The sequence below is a fragment of the Plutella xylostella genome, chromosome 13 (genome assembly GCF_932276165.1).
Source record: "Plutella xylostella chromosome 13, ilPluXylo3.1, whole genome shotgun sequence".
Classification (NCBI taxonomy): Eukaryota; Metazoa; Arthropoda; class Insecta; order Lepidoptera; family Plutellidae; genus Plutella; species Plutella xylostella.
In genome coordinates, this window is record NC_063993.1 from 10326557 (window position 1) to 10350813 (window position 24257).

At 37.8% G+C, this 24257-nt stretch overlaps 1 protein-coding gene across 1 annotated transcript in view; it reads left to right on the top strand.

Annotated features, from left to right (window-relative positions):
• The first annotated feature begins 9881 nt into the window (after nt 1-9881).
• Nucleotides 9882-24257, top strand: part of LOC105389330 (semaphorin-2A) — a 34552-nt gene continuing 20176 nt past the window's right edge. The window contains exon 1 of the mRNA XM_038111956.2: nt 9882-10274. Coding sequence (XP_037967884.2) covers nt 10142-10274 — 133 coding nt within the window. The 5' untranslated portion in view covers nt 9882-10141. The remainder of the gene's footprint in view (nt 10275-24257) is intronic.

Below are 24257 nucleotides of genomic sequence, written 5' to 3' on the forward strand. Positions count from 1 at the left end.
AAAGTTCCATCCACTAGGTGGAGTGTACTTTTATCTTTTCAAGATAAGTGTGTGTGTTAAATAGAAAAAACACCGTATTCCAACTCTGTAATACATGATATTATGTAACATTCACAGCCTACCAAACCATGCGCGAAGTCTATCGACCACATAAATCTTCTAAAAGCAAACACAAGAAAATAAATGAATATAATTCCGTGCGTAAGTGAATTAATGAAGTTTATCTATTTAAATCTGGCCGGCCATTTTCCTCGGCGTCTCTAATTGACACTGACGGAGGTATTTTTCTACGCGAGCGAGATCGCGCCCGTACGTTGCACGAGCTAAGAGCCGCCGGAATTATTAAAAAGGTTTCCTTTCGTAGCCTCCGAGGTAAGAAACTACATGCGTAGCCGTTGATGGAGAATTTCGGGCTATAAATATATTTATATGTAGGTATATTATGAGATTTGTGTGTATAAGTTGTATAAGTATTATTCCAAAGGCGTCTCACTTGTTGGGTCCTTTCTTAGTGCACTTCCTAATCATGCAAAGAAGATACTAGTCAAATTTGGAGTATACTGTTTCATTTTTATACTTACCTAATTACTTACTGATTCAGAATATTCATATCCTATGTATCCTATAATATACTAGTGTGTTTGTTTGTCAATTTACACAATGGAGCGACAGTAGGTTTGATTTGTGAAAAGATAGTTAGGGGGCGGGGTGAAATAGGGTATTTTTGATACTGCAATCTCTCACGAAAACCTTTTAGGGCAATGTGATTATCACAGGCAAAGATCTCAAATAGATACATCTTCGGATAGACATAATGTATTAAAGTATGTTACTTCTTTTATAACATTTACGTTTGATTTATTTGTGTTTTTTTAGATGTCTAGACAGACTCGAAATTAGTTAGGAAAGTACACTTACCTCCTGTGGGGCTACACACATTTTCAGATTACATTTATTTTCAGTGTTTTCGCTGATTCTTTCTGGCTGGCGCGTTCTTACTTCTGAGTTCTCAATAAAATAGCTTCTTCTGTTAAAAGAGTGGCAATATAAGGAATTTTAGCGATAAAAATACAGTCATGACTTTATAAGGATTTTAGTTCGATGGTTTAGGTCATCTTATTAATGAATCTACATTTCCTTTTAACATGTACACTACACCCAATCTTAATCTCTTATTACCTCCATCTAAAGGTTGTATGGCACAGATCGCTTTTAGTGATAAGACCGCCTTTTGTACCCTAATTAAGTTGCAATTTGTTAATATTATTATTCTTTGTTGGTGTACAAATAAAGTGTATGTATCTATCTTTTATATCTGTTTATGGCTATGCAGTTCAAGAGATCACTTATACGTATCAACTAGTAAGCAAATGCATGGATATTTACCTTATCATTATTGAAACTGGTCACTAATGGATCTACATAACTACTGGCATCTAGATACGGACATTTCCACATTCACGACGTAAGTGCATTAGATAAAGCGTTTCGGAAAGTGGTCGCATTTCCTTCTGAATGTCGAGCACTAATTTGCAAATTCCACTTTCTAATTTTACGTATACTATAAACCAGTTACGACCGCGGGTTACGACTGCCAACCTTAATGACACCACCAGTCGAAAATAATGCCGGTTTACTACACACGCATGCCATTACACCACTCCTTTGTTTAATGGGCGAACGATTGTTTTATTGAATCCATAAAGAAGCTAGGGTCACGTAGACGTCGCCGTAATTTTTCGCAGTTTACCCCGAGCGGGGTAAGAACGGTAAGAAAAACATGGTTTTAATTAGTCGGATGCAATGATTCAGCGTTATTTAATTGTCGCGTCGCGGCGGGCGGGCGCGGGGCGGGCGGGGCGGGGCGGGGGCGGGGGCGGTAGTCCTGCTGGATTTATTACCTCAATTATACGCTGTGTGCGGCCACCACCTGGAACTAGTTGCAACGTCTTCCACCTGGAGGTGCCCCAACTGACGCGAGCTGCGAGCGAACTGAAATAATGAATCGCTGTTTTGGGGCAAAAGCAACATCATGTACTACTTACTGCAATTATCCTCCGTGTACCTATTATATAGGGTGACTATACTGTCAAACGCTCCTAAGGAGATTTTCCATGGATGGCGTCCCAAACCCTCTCGTCACAGTGTTAAAAGCCGTCCAATTTAAGTATATGTAGGACCTCCATTTGGTTTCCTCAGTTTAAGCGTCAGTGGATAGAAACAATCTGGATAAATAGATCTGCATTTGGCTGAGTCTGGGCAGTCCTTTAACCAGATTCCCGACCTCACGGATTTCTGGCCACACCGATGATTTAATCATCCTAGAGATCGCCCGACAGTGCTGGTCTATTGCAGCAGTTTACAGAGCTTCTTATAAGGGTTAGTGCTTACTTCATAGCTCATAATTGGTCTAAAATATACTTATATTGACTATCCAAGTTCTAGGATGAGCTAGAAGTATGGCAAAAGGCTCACCACCTATTGAAGTAATTTAAAATGTTAATGTACCAGAAAATATACCCTGCATCGTAATGAACTATGCCTAATGCTAATGATTCATCATCAACATCAGCTAAAATCATCGACTAGGCATGCAACTGTACCAAAGGGCGCCACTTAAAAACTTACCATGGCCACCAAAAACTAAAACATGCAATCTAAAAAGAATCATACTTTCATCACCAAAGTGCACAATTCCAAAGCCGTGTTTAAACGGATGTTAAGCCGCTCTTCTACTCAGTATAGTCTGCAATTATAGTGCAATGAATAGTTTTCGTAACGGCAAAATCTAAGAACCATCCTTTCAATGGTCACGAAACTCCATAAGACAATGTTGCCTCGCCGATACAACTTGATTTAACACTCGTTGTGTGAGCTAGGCCCGGACCCAGGGATTACTGTAGCTTGATAAACAACCTCACCAACGTTAAAAGCCCCCGACATTCAACACTAAAAGTTGCATAGCTATTGAACGGCTAAGCCGATTTTGATCAAATATGGCTAAAACACTCGAGGTAACATAAGACACAAAAGCAAAACAAATCAAAAATAGGTTTTTATTATCGAAATTAGTGTAGGCTTTCATAAACACATAAGTATGTAAGTACACAGTTAACCTTATATTAATTATATTAATACCCCTATTTTTCGTCGGTAGGTTACAAAACTAATGAACATGAGCTTTTATGCAATCGAAAAATGAGATAGAGGCGTGGTAGTTAGCACTTAGCGTACCGAAACTTAGTATTTCGTAAGCTAAAGTGACCCCCCAGGCCAGTTCTGCCCTTGTTCGGAGGGACCAGATTTATCGTCTCAATTTATAGACGAAAACCTCAGCCGCCTGTGTGGGAAGGTACGATACAAATACAGGTAGGTACTACTCGATCTAAATCTGGAGAAACCCGAGTAACTCTTGGAAATTGGACAACAAATAACTAGCACTCTAATAGTAGGTATACCTAGGTGTTTGTACTTCGTAATTATTGTAAGGGTATATGGTGAGAAGTTGCTAGAGTTAAGTACTACTATTTAGAATTTAATATGGAATGGATGTGGTAATAGTATTTGTATTATTTATAAAGCTTTCTATGTACTTACCTAATAATTCCTAATTGTTGGACAATCTCACTAGTTTACTTAATAAAAGACAGTAAAAACAATGCTTTTAACACTACCAAACAACCTCCCAGCTCCCAACCTACAAATCGCTTTTATTTCTTGATTCTTCCGGATCTGGATAATATAGTTACTTATGCGTTTGGCAGCGACCGCCTCCGTACACGGCCGATTATGCCTTGGCACCAGATAACATTCAGCTGAATTCTGAGCGCCATTCATGAATACATACGGACAGATTTAATATTCCTCCTACTTTGAAAAGAAGTCGACAAGTTTTCTGTTATTCTTTTGTTAGTTGTCGTGTCCACGACGATTTCGAAAGTTTATCTAACGGCTAAGTGTGATGCTTTGGATAGTGTCCAATTATTAGGTTTGTCAACCTCGATGTTTGTCGTAGTGGTGTAGTATCCACTCGTTACATTGTTGACCTACGTTTTTCTATTTATTGGATTATGATAATATTGATCGCTTTCATTAAGCCAGGAATTCAGAGACATGTATTAATATTATGGTTATTGGTCTACTTGGGCGCGAGTTTACCGCACCTAATTCTATAGTTATTGATGGGCACCATTCGGCCTAGGACATCGCTACCACGTGTAATAGTAATATTGCTTAGATCTGAATAGCTGTTGATATTGCGCGGTACTTTTTTCTTCTGCGCCAAAGTAAAGGTCATTAAGATATGCTTCATCTTAGAGGTATAATAAACCTAAATATAACTAGCTCTCCCTGTACATGATCACTGCATAATCATTACATTAAGTATCCATGTAAATACCATAATTACCCCCAAAAGTGACCTCAAAACAAAGCGCAAACAACACCGGAGTTACTTCCCCATTTTCCAAACTGATACATGCAGCGTCCGAGTTAAAATTGAGGGATAGAATAAAGTGCATGCGGTGTTGTTACATAGTAAATAATGCCGGGGCCGCTCGCAATAAAACGAACAATGCAATTTAACCCGCGCACTGTCCGGAGTGCGAGTGTGCCCGACGTGACGCAGTCTGCTATGCAATGAATGGTATTTGATGTGTCAGCGTGAGGAGGCGAGGCAAGGATTGACGTTGGTAATAAGGCATGTGAGGTTTGCTGAAATAGAGTAAAGAAGCGGTAACATTCCAGCTGTGCCCATCTGATCAATACGTTTTGTTTATTTCATATTTTAAAATCTGACGGTGCTTTAGAGGTCACTGAGGATGCCCCATCATTTTAGATTATGATAAATGTTGGCCGGCGCCGCGCCGTGCCGGATACATTAACCTATGTTCTTGTAGATATCTGATAAAGTTTCTCCCGGAAAGAATGGTTAATAAATATATAAGACATTCAACCATAAATTAATAATGGAGACAGTATTTTAAACTGTTATTAATATTCAATAAAAAATATAGCAGAATGAGGTCCATACATCACGCTCGCCGCAGCACTCGTCGATGCGCGCGTCTATCTGTCCGACAAAAATAACGTGAATCACACCACAACATATTAGGGTCAGGTGCCGTTATAACCGAATGAATTGCCCCAAAAACCACGCTGAGTGAGAGCATATTGCTCGCGCAGCGCCAAGCAAAGGCTATATTGTATGGAGTTTTGAAATGAAATTTAACTTTATTCGCAAAACAAAGTACAAATGGGCACACCTTTGATGAGATTCTCAAAATAACTCTACATAAAGTTACTGTTTGTATCCGTTTTAGTTATAAATAAGTTTTAGAACAAAGTTTAACAACATCGACAGGGATTATTAGGAAATTATCTAAAATATCTTCACGCCAAAATTTTTTTCTCCATTCCAAAGTGATAAATGATACTTAATAAAAGCTCGGATAAAGCAGGCTCAAGAACGACCACAAAACAAAAAAATACAACATGACTCTGATCGAAGTCTTCATATCCTTTTTAAATAAAGGTACTTATAAAACCGCCTCGTCCACAATTCTTGCGGAAGTGTTCGCGTGACACGGTCCCGGCGAACCAATGCGGAGTCCGATTTTCAGGAATGGCACATAAAAGTTTCAGGCGGATTGTGGGCGAGCTCGCCGCATCACCGCCACATAAAGCATGCAAATTGAGCCACTCCATCGGTGAGCCTAAGTCCTCGCTTTTGCACTTTTATGTAAAATTGGCCCATTAGTCATGTAAATATTGTTAAAATGCGGCTTCGTTGCGCCTCTGCCGGCTATCATTTTTTGTTTGGTGAATTTGCGTATGCAGCGTGTATTTTACACTAGCGCGGTCTAAATCCATATTTAACGTGGATTGTTTGAAGTGTAAAAACGCTTTAGGTAAACGTTTTAAAAGCGAATTTTGAGTTTGAACTAAAGGATTAGGTATCGTGTTTAAGTATAAAAAACAGAAGCATTTTAATCAACTCACATACACTCAAACTCAAAACAAAGCAATATAATCGGTCCAGCCACTCTGAAGGTAATTGATTTTTAGATAGCTTATTCAATTATCTTAAATCAATCATCGATTAATTTTACTAATGATCATACCTAAAGCTACGTCCATGTTTATTTTGTATTTCAAGAATGCTATAGTATACCTATAATAATAAAATTGTGTTAATGAAGAAGAGATTTTAATTGGTGTAGAAAAAAATATAATTATGCGTTATTGGTGGCGAAGTGAGTCACCAAGTGACAATGGAGTCTAATGACGATGCAGCCTGAATAGCGACCAGTCCAAGCATAATGGCAGTCTAAATTGTATTTAATTAATGATCGTTTAGCTTTCATGCCTACGTTTTGAGGTTAGAGCGAATGCGGGACAAATTTATAAATTTATATAAGTACTGTATTAAAACTGATTATCGTCATCTGATGAAATCGTAAACTTATTTATTATGAATTATAGTTATAGATAAAGATCTTCCACAAATTTTCCTCAAAAACAGAACAGCCGCAAAACCTCTGTACTCCGTCGTCTAGGTACTGGTGAGAAAGCTATGCCACACTTTTGACCGAACTGGGTTATAAACACCACCATAGCGTTATAACACCATATAACAGCGTTAAACTGAGTTTCAGAACCACTCTAATCTGGAATAACGAATGACAGCCTTCGCTATTGTTGGGCGGCCACGATATTCTCTTTATGGCAGATGACAGCAGATATAGCAACAGTTTAAAAATAACCCCTTGATTTGCGACCAACTAAATAAACGTCGACACACCGCCGCCGCCGCGTCATCTCAGTCTCAGTGACATCTCAATAAACGCAAGACATCGGCCAGATAAAGTTCGAAGGTTACCCCGGACGTCTCGTGGTCTTCATCAATTACCCCGCCGTCACCCCGCGCCCGCCCCCGCCGTCGCCTGAGAACCTTCTGCACTCCGCCAATGATTGATCTTGCGTGTGATGGTACTAATTACTTTTATTTTGCGGGTGAATGTCTTTTTGGCGTTTCTATCGATTTGAATCTTCTATGGTGTTGGCTTATTGGTGAATTTTCCTCGCTCGCTATTAATATTTTGTGAATAGATCTGAATTAAAACGATACTAATGGAGGAAAATATAGGTCACTTTTACGCAAAATCCCACAGAAAAGGAAGAAAAAGGCGATGAAAAGCTCCGACTGAAACGTTCATTTTAAATCTACGATCAATGGTTAGCTATTTGTAAGTGGTTTAAAACACACATAGAACGTGCTTAGCACTTATGTTTTAACAGCCAGTAAAATCTATAAAAAGCGAAGGTTTTCCTGTAATTTTAATGCTGTTTTACCATATACCCTGTGGTTATACCCACAATTATCAAAGCATGCAATGCGATGCACTTACTAAATTACAACTGATATTCTACCTAGGTAAGGTACCCATTTTTAACCTCGACGGAAAAAGTATGTGTAAGTATCTGAGTGTTTCGTAGCGTAGCTCCTAAACGGCTGAAAAGATTTTTGTTTTGTTTTTTAGGTGGAATTTCACCAAACGCTAAACATATTTAGTAGCCTGTCAAACGTTGTTATCCAGTTGGTACAAAATGTATTTAAAATTTGACTTAAAAACAATTTTAAATACGTTTAGCGTTTGGTAAGAGTGACCCTTAGGATGATTGGTAATGTTATCCCGTATTTTCTTTGACATTATTTAATCAAAATCGACGTTCAAAAGTTATGCGACTTTTTCTCAAAATATGCTTTGCCATAGAATGAACTCTCGTTACCAAATAAAAAATAAGTAAGTTAATTGAGTTAAAAAGTAAAAACTTCTAAATTATGAAAGTATACTTTACTACCCGTAAACATAAGCTTCTAAATTAAGTATACTTTACTACCCACAAACATAATTGGAGAAATTCAATGCAAATGGACCAACCAGTACACAAAAGTCGTGGCTCGAAAGAAAACTTGCAAAGAAAACTAAATTTGAAAGTCAATATCACATTTCAGAAGTAAATATTTTATAAGATCCAGCGAGAGATCTTTAACGTCGCGGCCCCATTTTCATCAGTTCCTCAAGTTTTTCAATAAAAACTTTAGACGCCGTCCGATTTACATACGGTATGGATTCATTTCCAAAAGAATTTTCACGTAAAAGCCGAGAGGTACTCGGTATCCATTAGGGAGGAAAATACAGCGTTGAGAGCGAGGTCGATGACCCTTCAACTGTCATTACATGGAGATGGAGATGGCCATTTATTCATTGCGTATACCTACTTTCCTAATAAAAGCCTCGATCAACACTTAGAATTAGAAAAAGCTGAGGCGAATTAATCCATTTTTTTTTTGGAAATAAGCAATAACATAAAAAAACTTAAATTCATCAATATTAAGGGATTTATTGGATTTCTTAAAATACATTATGCTGTTTAAAAAATATAAGATCTCTCTGTTTTCTGGGTACTTTCAAGTTATGTTGATTAATTGGGAAAGATATGGATAATGTAGGCAATCCATCACTTGATTATATCATACTGCACCCAAACTCAGTCACCCAAGTCCGTCTATCCAAAGGTTGTCTAGCAGAGATTGCTTTAAGAGATAAGACCGCCTTTTTTACTCTAATTATGTTAAAACTCGTAAACTTTATTATTCAATTCGGTGTACAAATAATTAGTATTTAAGTACTCCATATATCTATAGCACGCCTAGCATAATTATTATGCACGCTTACTGTACTTACCTTTACTTTACTTTATTGGTTGTTTGTAGATAATACATGTAACTATTCTGCAGTACCTAAATAAAATATGATATGATTAGTAACAAATCAGTACCTATCGAATTTCGGCGGCGTGCAGTGCAGACCACAATTATAAATGTTCAAATTTATTTTATTCCGAAATTTTGTTGTGTGTTGAATTTTGATTTATATTTAAACAAAAAATCAAATCAAAGAATGTTTTCTTAATTTTGAATTATTATTATCACTCTTGGTATCGAAGCTTTTGAACAACTTTTTTCGAAGTCTATTGGATATTAGCAAAAAAAAAGCTTCGCCAAGTTGGTTGGCACAAAGCTTCCGAGTACCTTCCTTCATGGAGAGTTGATTTATTATTTAGCTTATTTCTAAACTTGTGGAACAAAAGTTTTACCTACTTATGATAAGTTATTGCGTGAGCTCTTTATCGGACTGCAAGACGCAGTTTGTACAAAAGTTAACAGCTGTTTAATTATTAAATATAAAATAACAAAACGACCATCGAGTCGGCCGTTCGGTAGCTCGAAAGCTAAGCTCACTACTATCTATAACTATCACTTGTAAGTATAAAGCTTTATTTAACTGTTAAGTAGTTAATGAAAGAAAATATTGTAGTGAATCAGTCACTACAATGTTTTCTTAATAATTTCAAATGATACTATTAGAATCTAATACTACAGCCGCATAAAGGGCCACATGACTCATTTTAGTTCAAATATTTAATCATAAACAAAACATAGCAATACAAAGAAAGGAATAAACTAGCAACTTCCTTTTGCGTGCTTTCGAACATAAAACTTTCTCGTGCGTATCCTAACGAAAACATAAATTACATAGAGGTAAATTTACTACTTTTTATGGAGAGCATCCCCTTCGCTACTACACAATATGTTCTAACAACCGAGGGTCAACCCAACACAATGAGACATCTCCCCCAATTCGACTCGGCAAAATTATCAAAACTTTTTAACTTACAACTTTTCGTTGTCTTGTCTGTGGAATGAGCTTTCGTTCGTGATTCGGGTTTCCGTGTTCTTCTGTCCTTGTCTGCCTTCAGGTGTGTGAGAGGGTGAGGGCGAGGTTATATCGAGGCAGCGGCCGCGGGGGCGGAGTCTCGCCAGTCGCCGGCGCTCCGCTCCGCGCGCCGCACATCTGCCGCCGCCCGTTCACACGCGACTTTACTCAACCACGTAACAAAGTAACCAAACTGACTTCGAACGCAATCCTATGGAAGAATAATAATTATTATTCTGAGTGTACCCTGTGATCAAATAACCTTAACCTAATAGATTGTTGACTAACAACATAAGTTCTAGTGTTTGGCGCGTGGTATGTGCCCCGTTTGTTTGGGTCGTGTGTGTGGCTAGAGGAGGATGTCGGGCTGGCTGGGCCGGGTGGGCTGGCTGGGCTGGCTGCTGATGGCGGTCCTGGCCGAGGCCTGGGTGGCCTTCCAGGAGGCTCCGTGCTGCCGCCCCGCCGCGCACCATAGAGTGCGACACCATAGAGGTAATGGGAATCTTGGATTAATGACTCATTCTTGTTTCATACACATAAGCTCACGACTGCAATCCCAGAAAGGGTAGTCAGAGTCAGAGGTGACTCGCAAGCGAAACACCCGCTGTTATATTTATTGTACTCACGTGATAAGATGTTTCTTCTGTGTTTTCAAAGTAAAAATTACTGCACAACATAACTACACGCCCACTAAGAGTAAAAGGGACAGGTTCAAAAAAGTTGTTGAGTCTTACCTATTTCCTACTTGACATCATATTTTAAAATGTGAGGGTCACATCGAAAGAGCAAGAGTTTATCAGTAAAACACCCTATATTATTACGTGTTTTATAATAAAATTATTCAAAATATTTAAGTAGATTATAGGTAGTTGCGTGTGTAAACAAATGGCCAAGAGTCCCGTACCTCCCCTATCTACTTATACTTACGACTTTGTGTAAACATGAATTTGTATTCCATCCGGAATACTAAAAACGACTTTGCAGGATGAACATTTATTTGTTATAATAAAAATAAAAAATATAATATTCATGCATAAAACTTTGAAAGCATGAAACTTTCATAATGTGACATAATTCTGTAGAAAAGCTCTTAAAAATATGTTATGTATGTATCTACATAACATTAAAAGTTAAAAGAGACAGTCCAAAGTGTTTTACTCTGAATCATCACATCAGCCAACTGATGAACATAATTGGACCCTTAGCTTAACACTGGAGGGAGTTAGCTTAGTGCATTTACACGATTGAAGAAGCTTAACAATATACCAACAAGATGGTATATCACATACATACAAAAACCAAGCGAAAAACTGTCCACATTTTGTTTTAATTTCACTACAACTTTTCAACCTCATGAATAAAGACACTAAGGGTGACTTGCATCACAAAGTTCATCGAAATTTAATAGTTTAATAGAGGTCATAGATTAACTTTGTTGTGCAATGTGCAAGCCACCCTTAATCTTCTAAACGAACTATTTCAAAATAAGAACTCAGTGGTAGAAGTGGGGTGTTATTTGTCGAAACGGTTCTTTTGCCGACACACCAGCATCTAGTTCCTATTAAAATATCGTTGTATGGACCACCGAATTCGGCCGAATGGCGTAGTGGTTAGTGACCCTGACTACTGAGCCGATGGTCCCGGGTTCGATTCCCGGCTGGGGCAGATATTTGTTTAAACACAGATATTTGTTCTCGGCTCTTGGATGTGCCCGTTAAATGGCAATAGGCCCGCCCCCTATTACATTGGGACTAACATAACACTCTGGCGAAAAGTGGGTGCAGCAATGCACCTCTGCCTACCCCGCAAGGGAGTGCATTAGTACAAGGCGTGAGTGCGTGTGTGTGCGTGTGTGTGTGTGTATGGACCAAAATCACTATACTACCATCAATTAATAAATAATAATAATAATAATAATTTATTTATTCATAAAGCCTTATAACAATAACAATAATAAAAAATAAAATAAATAAAAAGCCTTTATTTGTTCCCAAATATAAACCATTAATCATCACATTAAAAAATTAAAAATAGTTAAGAAATTTCATTGATATAAGATTTAAAATTGGTAGGTGTGTTGGATTAAATTGGATTAGGTACAATAGCATTGCAATTAAATAAAATCTCACTATAATAATAAAAAATAAAATAAAAAATTATAAATAAACATTAAAACTATTAAATTTCATAGATTTAAGAGACTCGTGCACTACAATTAGATCGTGTATGTACATTAAAATTTTGTTTTCACATTTTTATAATAAAATTACATCTCAAACATTAAATTTATTTATAAATTGGTTCTAAAATTTTCATTTATTTACCTACAATTTTATTTAATAATATTCATGCAACTATTTTAAAAAAATAATGATACAAATGAGCATGCTTCAGTATTTATACAATTTAACCCTAACTTATTTTTTGTTTTTTAAAATGGGATCCCGTAGTCGGGTAAAGGCCTCCTCCAGATTTAGCCACTCGTCTCTGTCTAGCGCTACGTCCATCCAGCTGTTGCCGGCCACTGCGCGGATTCCATCCACCCAGCGCTTGGGCGGGCGGCCTCGGCGGCGCGAGCCGTGGGCGGGGCCGAGCCACGCAGTCACCAGGGTGCTCCATCTGTGGTCGGTACAGCGAGCTAGGTGACCAGCCCACTTCCACTTCATACGTCTCGCATGCAGTAGTGCGTCTTTAATTCCAGTCCTCTCTCTGATATCTTCATTTCGTATTTTGTCTTTTAGCCTTATGCCAAGGATGCTACGTTCCATTGCTCTTTGACAGGTTGTTATTCTTTTTGCGTTAGCTTCAGATAGACTCCATGTTTGGCAGGCGTACGTAAGAGAAGGAAGGATACATGAGTCCATAAAGGTCCATAACCTTTTTCTTGAGGTTTATTGCTACGTTCGATTTCAGGATCTCCTTAAGAGACCAGAATTTCTTCCATGCTATTGCTATTCTTCTTTCTATCTCTTCCTTGTCAACATCTCTGAATGATACTAGCTTGCCTAGGTATACATAGTCCTCAACGTACTCTTTTGGTGTTCCATCAATTTTAATTATTCTTCTACAGCCGTTTGTCATTATCTTTGTCTTATCCAAGTTCATTTCTAAGCCCACCTTAGTGCTATGATTGTGGAGGTCTTGTAGCATAAATTCTAGGTCTCGTGCCGATTCCGCGAATAGAACTATGTCATCAGCGAACCTTAAATGGCTCAGCATCTTGCCTTTTATGATGATTCCTCTATCTTTCCATCTAGATTTGCAGAATATGGTCTCTAAGACGGCTATAAAAATTGTTGGTGATAATGGGTCACCTTGTCTCTCACGCCTCTGCCGACTTTGAATTCATTTCCGGGCCTTTCAAGACTGATCTTGCTAACACAGTTTTCGTAAATGTTCTTAATAATTTCAATATAATTTTCTTCAACTTTGTGGTGGTGTAGAGCCTCTAGAATAGACCGGTGGGAGATTGAGTCGAATGCCTTTTTATAGTCAACAAACGCTACATAGAGACAAGAGTTGAATTCTTTGTACTTTTCAATTATTTGTGTTAAGACATGGATATGATCTATAGTTGAGAATTTTGGTCTGAAACCGGCTTGTTCAACTGGTTGTCTCTGGTCAATTGTCGGTCCGATTCTTCTCAGAAGACAGTAAGCGAACATTTTATATATACTTGACATAAGGCTGATTGGTCGATAATTTGAAATATTTGACGGGTCACCTTTTTTGTAAATAAGTATGATTTCCGATTTAGTCCATTGTCTCGGAACTCTCTTTTCTTTCAGGATATTATTAAAAAGTTGGCATAGTAGACCTGCCAATAACAATAACAATCATAACATAAATTTACATTTGCATCACTAATAATTATGTTTACATAACAAAAAATTCAAAAATTAGTCATCATCATAAGCATAATTAGTTTTGGTGCCTTATCGATGCGACAAACGACATTTCTAATTTATAACCGCACGTATAGGTTTAGGTATGAATATAATTTGGATACCATTTTAGTCAATACGACCAATGCATTTCACAAAGGCATAGTTAATGAGCAGAATAAATCAAAAGAAACAATAATGTTCCGTTTATACTATGCACAACCTACTGTGAGATGTTGTACATCATAGTTAATTTAAATAGACAATAAGCATAAAAATTAATGCAAGCATAGATTGATTACAGAAATGCAACGTACATAAAGGGCTGCATTCACAAAAACGCAGCAATAAAATTAATAACAGCGCTATTATTCGTACGAGTGCTATACACGATAACGGCGCAATAACACGGCATTTTTGTGTGTTTTTTTATTTAGAATTTGATAACCAAGCACCGGAACGTCTAAACGAGGTACCTACACGCACGACGCGGCGACGAGAGCCCAAATGTTTGCTCCTTTTTACTGGAGAGTTGGAGCATTATGTTATTTTATTTTGTTCCGAACGCTCCCAAAGTCCCAATTTAGCTATGCGCTTAGGAAACGCTTGCGAATGCTTTTCGAATTACGTATTTTGTGTATTGCGAAGATTAGGTAGAAGATAGAAGGATTGCAGTTTTGCAGATCCACATAATAATAACTACATGTATACAGATCTGTATCAGTATCTATCTAGACCGATCGCAAATTTATTTATCTTTTCGTTTATACAAGGGATGTAAAATACATTCGACCTCGGGGGATACCACAATAGCATGGCGAATATTTTTTTTGTACATCTCCACATATAGCTTATCCGGCACATGTGATGATGATTCGGTACTACTCTTCCTTTACAAAAAAACATTTAATGCAACGAGATATAAGTAGGTAGTCGTGATTAGCTTAGTGCAGCAGCTCTGCAACATGCTACATGAGCAGAAGATGTAGAGTCGCTTAAAACGACCTTTCAGCATCGTACACAACGGACGCATCGCATTCAGTATTGTTTGTATTGAAATTCACAGAAGTGTGTCCACTTCATTGGCTTTGCCGACGCTGTGTCTGTGTCTCGATTTATGAAAATCCGTTTAGTTCAATACATACGATACCGGTAGGTGGATGCTCACCAAAGTGCTGATCAAAACGAGACGGTTTATAAAGGCAGTAACAATGTGGCCATAATATTGACCTCATACAATCGGCTTTGCTCAAGTTCCGAGAACGGTGGTGTAAGTCGAGTATTATCTTTGAGCAATGACGATATTGTGACTCTTCCTAACGGTAAGGAGCATTTCTCAGATATTACAATGATCGATAAAGACCACCAAACAATTTATAAATAGTGTGGGAACTTCTGGAACCATACAATTAAAAATAATAATTGAATACGATAGATATTTGAAAGATAACAATTATGTAATTAAATTAATTCTGAAAGAAACATTATTTATTATTATTCTACTTTGGTTTTTTGTCATAAACTCAATGGAATCTATCACCATTTATTAACATCCAAGACCGGAGCTCTTCTTCCCGAGAGATCTACTCGTATCTTTATACAAATATCAGCCGCGGTCGGGAATCGAATCCGGAACCTTTGCAGTCAGGGCCACTAACCACTACACCATTCGGTCGTCGTGTAGTGTTTGATGAGGAAGGTTGAGGACATTCTTGGAAGTATGTGGCGATTCTTTGAAGTGGATTGATATGTCTTTGCTGAAGTGGACGATTATTATGACATCGCAATTTCAAAGGAAGACGTTTACGCCAAGACAGAAACCGATTCACAGTAGCGAATATCAGTTTCCCTGAAGCCATCTAAAGCTTATTTACCCAAGGACCTATATGCATTTATTATTTATTTCCTTTTATTTTTCCTATACATTTTAATATCTTAGTAAGAAGTAAAAATGGTTTCCCAGATACTGAAAATTATAGTTAAGACATAATTCAAAAATTTAGGTGAGAAGTAGGTGAGAAACTGCGACTATCGCTGCCCTACTACAGTACAAGAACATGGACTCCAGTGTACCATTTCTAACTATGTAGGTATTCTCATCGTTATCAAGCCTGTTTCTGTAATCCCGTTCATACCAGGTTCTTGAGACAAAAGGAAGGGAATAAGTAAACACCCAGTTCAATGAGCTCGAAGGCTCGCTTTGGCGGCGTATTGCGCTTCGACTTTTAACCGATTTCAAAATAGGGGCGGTTGTCGATTCCACAGTTTATTCTTTATTTTTAACCCTTTAAACTCTTTCTTCATGGGAAGGAGACTGCCTCAGTAGGTCAGTAGTGGGGGCGTGATGGGTCGTGAATAGTCGTGATGATGATTCTTTATTTTGTTGTCCGTCCGTCCATCAACTACATAGATTATCATCAATGTAGGCTTTCATGCTCATATGTTATTTAGACACTCGCCAGCAATGAAAAAGTTCCAGTAAGAAAAGTTTCAAATTTCAATGTTTTTTTTTTATGTTCATGTTGTGAGGGGAACATTTTCATTGATCGTGAGTGTGTAAATCTCTTGAAAGTAGCCAATCAACACCGATACGCGTCGCATTGTAGTCTAGCTATCAAAAAACGCAGCAAAAAGTAACAAGTTCGTTTGCGCGCAAACGAGTTCAGCAGCAAAAAGGTTAAATGTTGGGTGGCGAGGTGCCGGAGGGGCCGGGGGCTACGCGGGGCGCGGGGGAGGGACCGGCTCGCGGCGCCCGCGCAGGTAACTGACACCAGGGTTGCCACAAACATACTATACATAATATAAACCAGAGTTGCCAGGCCATGCTCGTTCGTTCCGAACTCGACAGCTCGACACGTTGACGGGCGTGTCGAGTTAGGTGTTTGATGGACGGGCTACTGGCATCTGTCTTGTGAGGTATTTCCTGGAGTTATCGTTTAATTAAGCTCTAACATGCGTGACTGATCCATGGTGAAGTAGACGACTGTCAGTAGTCGATTACCTACGTACCTAGGAGTTTCCGCACCGTTTCGCCTAAGTATTGCTCATATTTATCTGGTGCAGCCTGGACACTGGACAGTCAGTAACTGACGCTAATCTAACTGGTCTATCTTTTCACCACCGGTAACTTACCCTGATTAGCCTAGGATTTTTGTTTTGTAGCTCGTTTCTGGAAAGATGGATACAAATATGTACTTTTTGTGCAAATTCCTTATCTGCAATAAATTTTATCAAATGTTTTTCATTCATCTGGCAACCCTAAATTCCATCGGCTCAGTTAAATGAAGTTATAAACGAGGCGGTGTAATGGAGCCGCAAACGACGAGCGATCATTACACGCGCCTCGTCGCCGCGATAATGGCCGCGATGATTAGTTGCGCCTGCGCATCACGCTAGTTAGGGGCATTGTAACTACTGCTATGTATTGACTTGTATGAAGTGACGGAGATAGAACTGATAGATAGGTTGCACAACTTGCATGGTTTTCATCTCACGATAAAAGTATGCTCGAACCGTGGATCCCACTGGGTTCAACTTTATAAAGATACATATAATTTCCTTAAGTGCCATAAGCTGATTACTATTCCAGAATTCCCACGGGAAACCCTTTAAGGGCGAAGAAACAGGAAAAGCCGTAATCTAATCAAAATGAAAATCAAAAGGTACAGCCTTCTTAAACCCGACACTTTTAACTTCATCGTAAAAGTTAAACTCCATGGTCAGTGCAAGTGTTACGTACACCGCTGGATTTCACTATACAGAAAGCATGAAGCTAGGTACAAGTATTCAAAGCTTTAGCAACTTATAAGGCTCGCATTGTATCCAGATAAACTTGCGGTATGCAGCAAGATAACGTGTGAAAGATAAGTAGCAATGGAATTCTTTGTGTATACTCTATTGTCTGTCGCAGTATCGGTATCTACTTGATAAACTGCTAATAAATAACTGTCTGGAGCCGCGTAGCTTCGAAATTAATGGGCTGGTTCGAATGCGGTGTTTTTTTGTACTTGAGGTGACTTCATTTGGATGTAAGAAAGGAGCCTCCACGAGTGACGTATCACCTGTTCTTTCTGGCGTACCCTGGGCTGCTGACGCTAATCTGACTGATCACTAATTTCAGCATGGTGACAAAACCTAGGCTAGGTCTGTTTTATTAGTCGCAGCACGATATGTTTTAGATTACGGTCTAGCTAGAGTGTCGAGTGAAACACCAAACAAAGAAGTACACCTTCATAAACACAAACCCGTAACTTGTATCGCAAAAGACAAAAATACTCGCGATTTGCGATCCAAATGGGCCGATCGGGACGTTTTTTTTCCAAATAAACAAACGTGTTGGCAAGTCGCTGTCCGCTGCTTCACTTTATTTGTAAGTCGTTTGTTTCAAAATCCCTAGTTCGGCTTCACAAAGCTTTGGATGCTAACAAGGGTCTTATAGCTTTGTGATAGAGGTGGCATTCGGAAGCTGGGAGGCCAGCACGGGTCGTTGGATCGTCTCCAACAGTTTTACACAATCATTCCGCTCGAGGGCGCCGGCTCGTAAACACGGCAACAGTATGAATTGCACGAAAATTTAAAATAATTGCCGGGTTTTAAGACGGCTTAACGGCGCAGCGGTTTACACTGACTCTTGTGATGAAGATTCCGCGTTCGAATCGTGACGGATATAGGTACCCCGCCAAGATTAAAGTAAAGCCCAAAAAACAGCAAAAAATTATCAACTGCATTATAATATATGCGCTGTGGGCTTTATAAAAAGAGCATAAAAACTGAGATAATAACAATAAATTGAAGGATGGTTGTTTAATTGGCCATGGTCTGATGGACTGTAATAAGACTAAGCACCAAATTAAAATTCAATTAAAGTAATAAGTATTTTAAAAAACAACTTAGCACCTATCCTAGTGACAATAAAATGATTAAGTAAGTATTTTATACTTACTTACTTACTACGAGTAGGTTACTTAGGCACTCCTCATTGGATTATAATATCGATTTTTTTTACGAAAGATAAGGGGAAAATACTTTAAAAGATAGAAAAGGGCCTACACTATAGAGTATTATTATGTGATATAATTCATATTGATCGAGAGGCTGAGAGCTTAAACCTATCCACCAAAGTGACCTATCGATGTACTCACTTACTTGACCAATGTAAACTTATTTCGCAACGTTTTTGAGTTACTGTTGCCAGCCTCTAGGCAGGCAGGCATATGAAAAATCAGTTTGGCGGTCGTCCAGTCGTTTCAATTTTATTCCCCTAGCGAGCTCTGTAAACACCCCTAAATGATAAACGTGATATTTCGCCTGGCAGCACTTACATTACCGAGCATTTACTCTGTGTATTAATCCTCGTAATAATGTTTCGCACATGAGATTAACTGCGGACATTCAACCTGTTATTTATTTGTTTGCTAAAAAGATTCATTGGAAAATATCGGGTGTTGGTAGGTGTGAAACGTGTGGAACTAAATTGTGAAATGGCCTGAAAATGTTAATATTATTATTATAAATGGTGTCAATGACTTCAGGTTTAAATAATGTTAGCTGCATCATTAAACAAATTATGTTACATTTGTTTTAATGTTGTTAGTACATCATCATGACCATAGACTTAGTATATATATACTATAGACTTAGTATACTCGTATACTAAGTCTATGATCATGACTGACACTATGCATGGGTTATATTATACTTACTATCCATGCTACCATGCTACCCACCTGTTATTTGCCAAGATAGGTACTTATTATACAATGTAGTCAATATTCTCTTACTAAGAATTTTGCGAAGTGCGTGGCCATTATTATTCAGAGCCCTTACTACACCAATATCCTAGCGGTCACTATTTTCTTTCTTTACCTCTCTGCTTTAATTAAATGTACAGATTACATTACACATAGTACATTGCTATATAGTGCCACAAACTTATCTGTTCCGGTGAGAGCGAACTAAATTGGTCCATACGTCATTACTTACTGTACTAATGAATTTCATATTGACATAGATTATATGGACCAATGGACAACATTTCAAAAAATTAAAGCTCCTATAAATCGAAAACCCTTTCGAGATTTAGCTCTAAAGGCCACAAAAAAAAGTTTTTGTATTTTTTGGATGTATCATTTTCGAGAAAATCATAAAATAGTAAAAAAGTGCTGATGACGTCATGCTTCAGGTGCGATGCATTTTGATGATCAAAGCCTATAGATTTAAAAACAAAGTAACTGTCACTTTCATTTTTGACTGACGTTGACGTTTTATCGTGACGTTGTTGTTTATTTGGGTCATTTTCATAAATTCTGTTCTGACACTTTCTGACTATTTTTTTTATTTATCATATAAAATTGATTAGTACGTATTAAGAGATGACCTCTATATAATATGTCCCAGGGCATGCCACCGCCTACACAGCTGAAAAAATGCTTCTGCTTATTTTTTTACATGATAAGTATCATCAGAAATATCAATGTCATTTGAAAATGACCCATTTGTTGGTTGGCATGTAAACAAAGTTTAAATGTCACTTGTCAGTGTCATATATGTTTTTTTTGAGACTAAGGCAATAGACAAAAATAAAAATTGAGCCTAATATGTGACGCCACTTCCGGTTTTAAAATAATTAACTTTAAAGTTAAAAATAACATGCAAAAATTAATGTACATACAAAATAAAAAAATACGGGTCCTCTTATTTTTTATAAACTTTTCGAATAGCTAATAAAAATATAGGGTAAAGAAAATGAAATGTTGTCCATTTAGTTCGCTCTCACCGGAACAGATAAGTTTGTGGCACTATACTTGACATTTTTCCAGATCAATCAAATCAATCAACCCATATTTCCATAAGTAATGGGTCTAAACACGTGACATTGGATTGACGTTACCTATCGTATACCCTTCAGGAGTCTATCGGACGGCGGTAATAAATCGCGGGAAGAAGGCACAACAACGATATCGACTTCGAATGAAAGAGTGCAGTCGAGGCGAGCGGCTCAAATACCCCGTGAAACCTGTCGCGTTAAGGGTCGGCAATAGGGAATCGAGGGTTGGCATTGTCATAGAATTATGTAGTAAATGATGCTCTACAGCCTTGAAAAAAATCACACAGGTAGCCGAAGAGTCTAGCTAGGTGCTGAATGATTCGAATTCAAGTAAATGATTATGGATAACTGTAAATAAAATTCAGAATATGACGAAAAACCAGAAAATCACACTCCCGTATTGTAACAACTGTGTCGTAATTATTAAGAATTTTCATATGATTTTTATCATATTATAAAGTTAAAGGCTTGGACTAGGCGCTAAATACCTTGTTTTTTAATAAACACACACTTATTTTGTGTAAATTAATCCCAAACTTGAGCAATTTTTTTCCCTCAAATCTTCATACAAATATCTATGGCGGCTTTCTGTGTTATAAAATCATAAACACAAGTGACGTTTGACTCAGTTGGCCGCTGGCCTCCAAAGAAGGGTCACGTCGGTTTAGGCAGCACTGACAGCTCGCGATCTTATCGTGTACAGATACAAAATCACTGCACATTGGTTGTCATTGCACTTTTTCAACTTTTATGACACGAACATAATTTGATTTGAAATTAAGGAAGCATAATTCTTCCAGTATATTCAATACATTAAATTAAATTAGATAGTGTGCAATATTCTCGTGACATTACAGTCTCGTAAAGGTCTGATGAGGAGCAGGAATATAGCGAATGGATCTAAGTGATGACAATACGCACGAACATTAGGTTAGGGATCAAAAATACAGTCTCTTGGTGCTGGTTGAGGTATGGTCTCGTAAGGATCTGATGAGAGCAGTAACACGGTGGTGGCTCAATTTTATTTCAAAGATGTTAATAGCTAAAAGCATCGAGTTTAGGCTATTAAGTATGTTTTTCAGAGAGAGAGAAAGAGATTTTATTTTTTCTCTGGATGTGTTAGGTTTACTGGGTTTACTAAGTTCATTCTGTTAATGGCATCAAGTTGTTATGTGTTCATAAGTAATAATTATTTATTAACAAAATGCTGTTGGTTCTCCACGAAAATGTAAAAATAAAAATAAAATAAATAAAAATAAATTCGTAACGTAAAATTGTCAATGACGGAATTTCTTCTATAGACAGTAGCCACAAAAAAAACAAACGATAGATGGCGTGATTTGAAGATAAAGATACATTAAATTTATTCGACACATAGACAGCAACAACAAAAAAAATACAGATTTAAAGAAAAGAAACACATACTTATACAAAACAACAAAGAAAAAAAAGGATACACATCAAAATAACTGGAAAAAATATAAGCCCCAATTTACTTGTGTGGGACAGGGAGTACCATAATATTTTTTTTGGGGTACTCCCCATCTATGCGAAATATCAGCTTGATATCTTTACCCGTTTCTGAGAAAAAGGGCGGTGACAGACAGTCAGTCAGACAGACGGACAACAAAGAGATCCTATAACGGTTGCTTTTTTTCTTTTGACGTTCGAAACCCTAAAATTAAGTAAAAATATTATGCTGCTACCAAAAAATGTACTTACAGGTATTGAAAAAGCGGTATATAGTACTAAACAAATTATAAACAAACAAAAAACCCGACTGCACGCTAAAAAGATGAAAACAAGTCCCAGTGTTAATGGAAAGTAGGCGGGGACCAGCAGAGGGTTCACCATTTAGCTGAATGTAACTTAGAAAACGGCCTTGAGTGGCGGTCAAGTTGGTCCCCGCCTGCGATACTTTCCATTAACATTGGGACTTGTTTTCATGTTTTTAGCGTACAGTCGGGTTTTTCGTTTGTTTATAATTGTATTTTTTTATTTGTAACTTTTTAGTTGTTTTTATTTTATGAAATTTTACGTCAGTAGTTCATGATAATTTTTTATTTCAATAATTTTGGTGTTGTTATTTAAATACCTTCAATATGCATATTTTTGTAATGTGAAAATCAAGCCCTTTCATTTGATACCTAACACGGCAAAGTTGAATTATTATTTTTTCGATCATCACGTTATGTCCTCTAGAGGGCGCTATGTACATTTTAATGGAACGTCACATAGCCTATAACCATCGCGCCATCAATACGCTTCTAACAATACCTCATACATCAAAATCTATCAAGCCGTTTAGGCTACAGGAGGGAACAAAGAAACAGACAAACATACATACATACAATCAAAAAACATTACCCTCCTCCTTCGGAAGTCGGGTAAAAAGGAGTAAGACAGGGGGTCATTCTGAACTTTTGCTCTACGAGTTTTGGAAATTAACAAAAAAAAAACCTTTTTCATAGAAACTTTGTTGGACATGGGACTTTTTACCATGGAAAACGAATATTTTTTTTCGCGAATTTGCAAATCGCGTAGAACAAAAGTTGTTCAGAATGACCCCTTGAGTCATCCCCTTTTGGCTTAGTATAGCCCTTTTGCGACACTATGTATTTACTTTGCTTTGTCGTCGGGGTTCAGTTGGCTGGAGGATGCCCGAAACTTATTATCTACACTTTAATACTTGTAGTTACCTTTCTACAAGTAAATACCACATTTGTTTGAGAAAGTTAATCGGGTTCCGAGTATAGAGTAAAGTGGCACCCCTATTAATTTCTACTCTTTCCTGGTGCCTACCAATGTAAGTAAGAATTATACTTACTTACCCTAAAATCACCCAAAATGTACTTGAACATAATTGTCAATAAAGTTGGCGAGTAAAAGTTTATCGACCCACTGTGCAAACTTATGTACATGTGTGCGTGTCACTGCGTGTGCTGTGTGAAGAGCATTGAAAACCCAAAATTGGCGCGGCACGTCACCCTGTACGGGCCCTTAAGGATACGTACACTCTCGGATAGATATTGCACCAAACTTAAGGTTAAAGAGATAACAAGATAAATACTGCCACAGCATATTGGAAATAAGAATCCAATTTGTTGGTTTAGAGCCTAAAACTTGGAAATTTTGATCTTGAGTTGTTTCAAACATTTTTAACACCCTGGAAAAAGGGTGTTTTGAGTGTAACCTGTCTGTGTATGTGTGCCTGTGGTAGCTAATCCCCCAAACGTCTGAACCGCGATTTTCGATTATTTTTTTGGTCGTAGGTAACGTTACCCCGAGTGTTCTTAGCTATATTTTATCATAATCGGTATAGCCTTTCAAAAGTTATGCTACTTTTAATGCCAATTTCTCCATAGTCGGTTATCCAACCGACAGGGATTGATTTATAAATTAAACGTCATCTCCATATAAAATTCATGACAGATGTGTCAAAAGTCAACCACTACTGCCTGGTTATGCCCTAACCGACTATGGAGAAATTGGCACTTAGTGTTAAATATCGGGGTTTCTAACGTTGGTTAGGCTATATTCGGTTATTACCGTGACACTCGGTGAATCTCCGACTGTACTTGCATTGCAGTGTAGATGGAGTTCTCGCGGAGGACAATAGGTGAATGGGTCCGTGGCCGAGTGGGCGGCCACCAGTATCTGGCACAGTGTCGCTGCAATGTAGTGGTGAAGATTTATAATGTTTGATAACATAGGTAACTTAATAATGGTGTCGATTCTGAAGACACAGATTCTAATTTTAGAGCT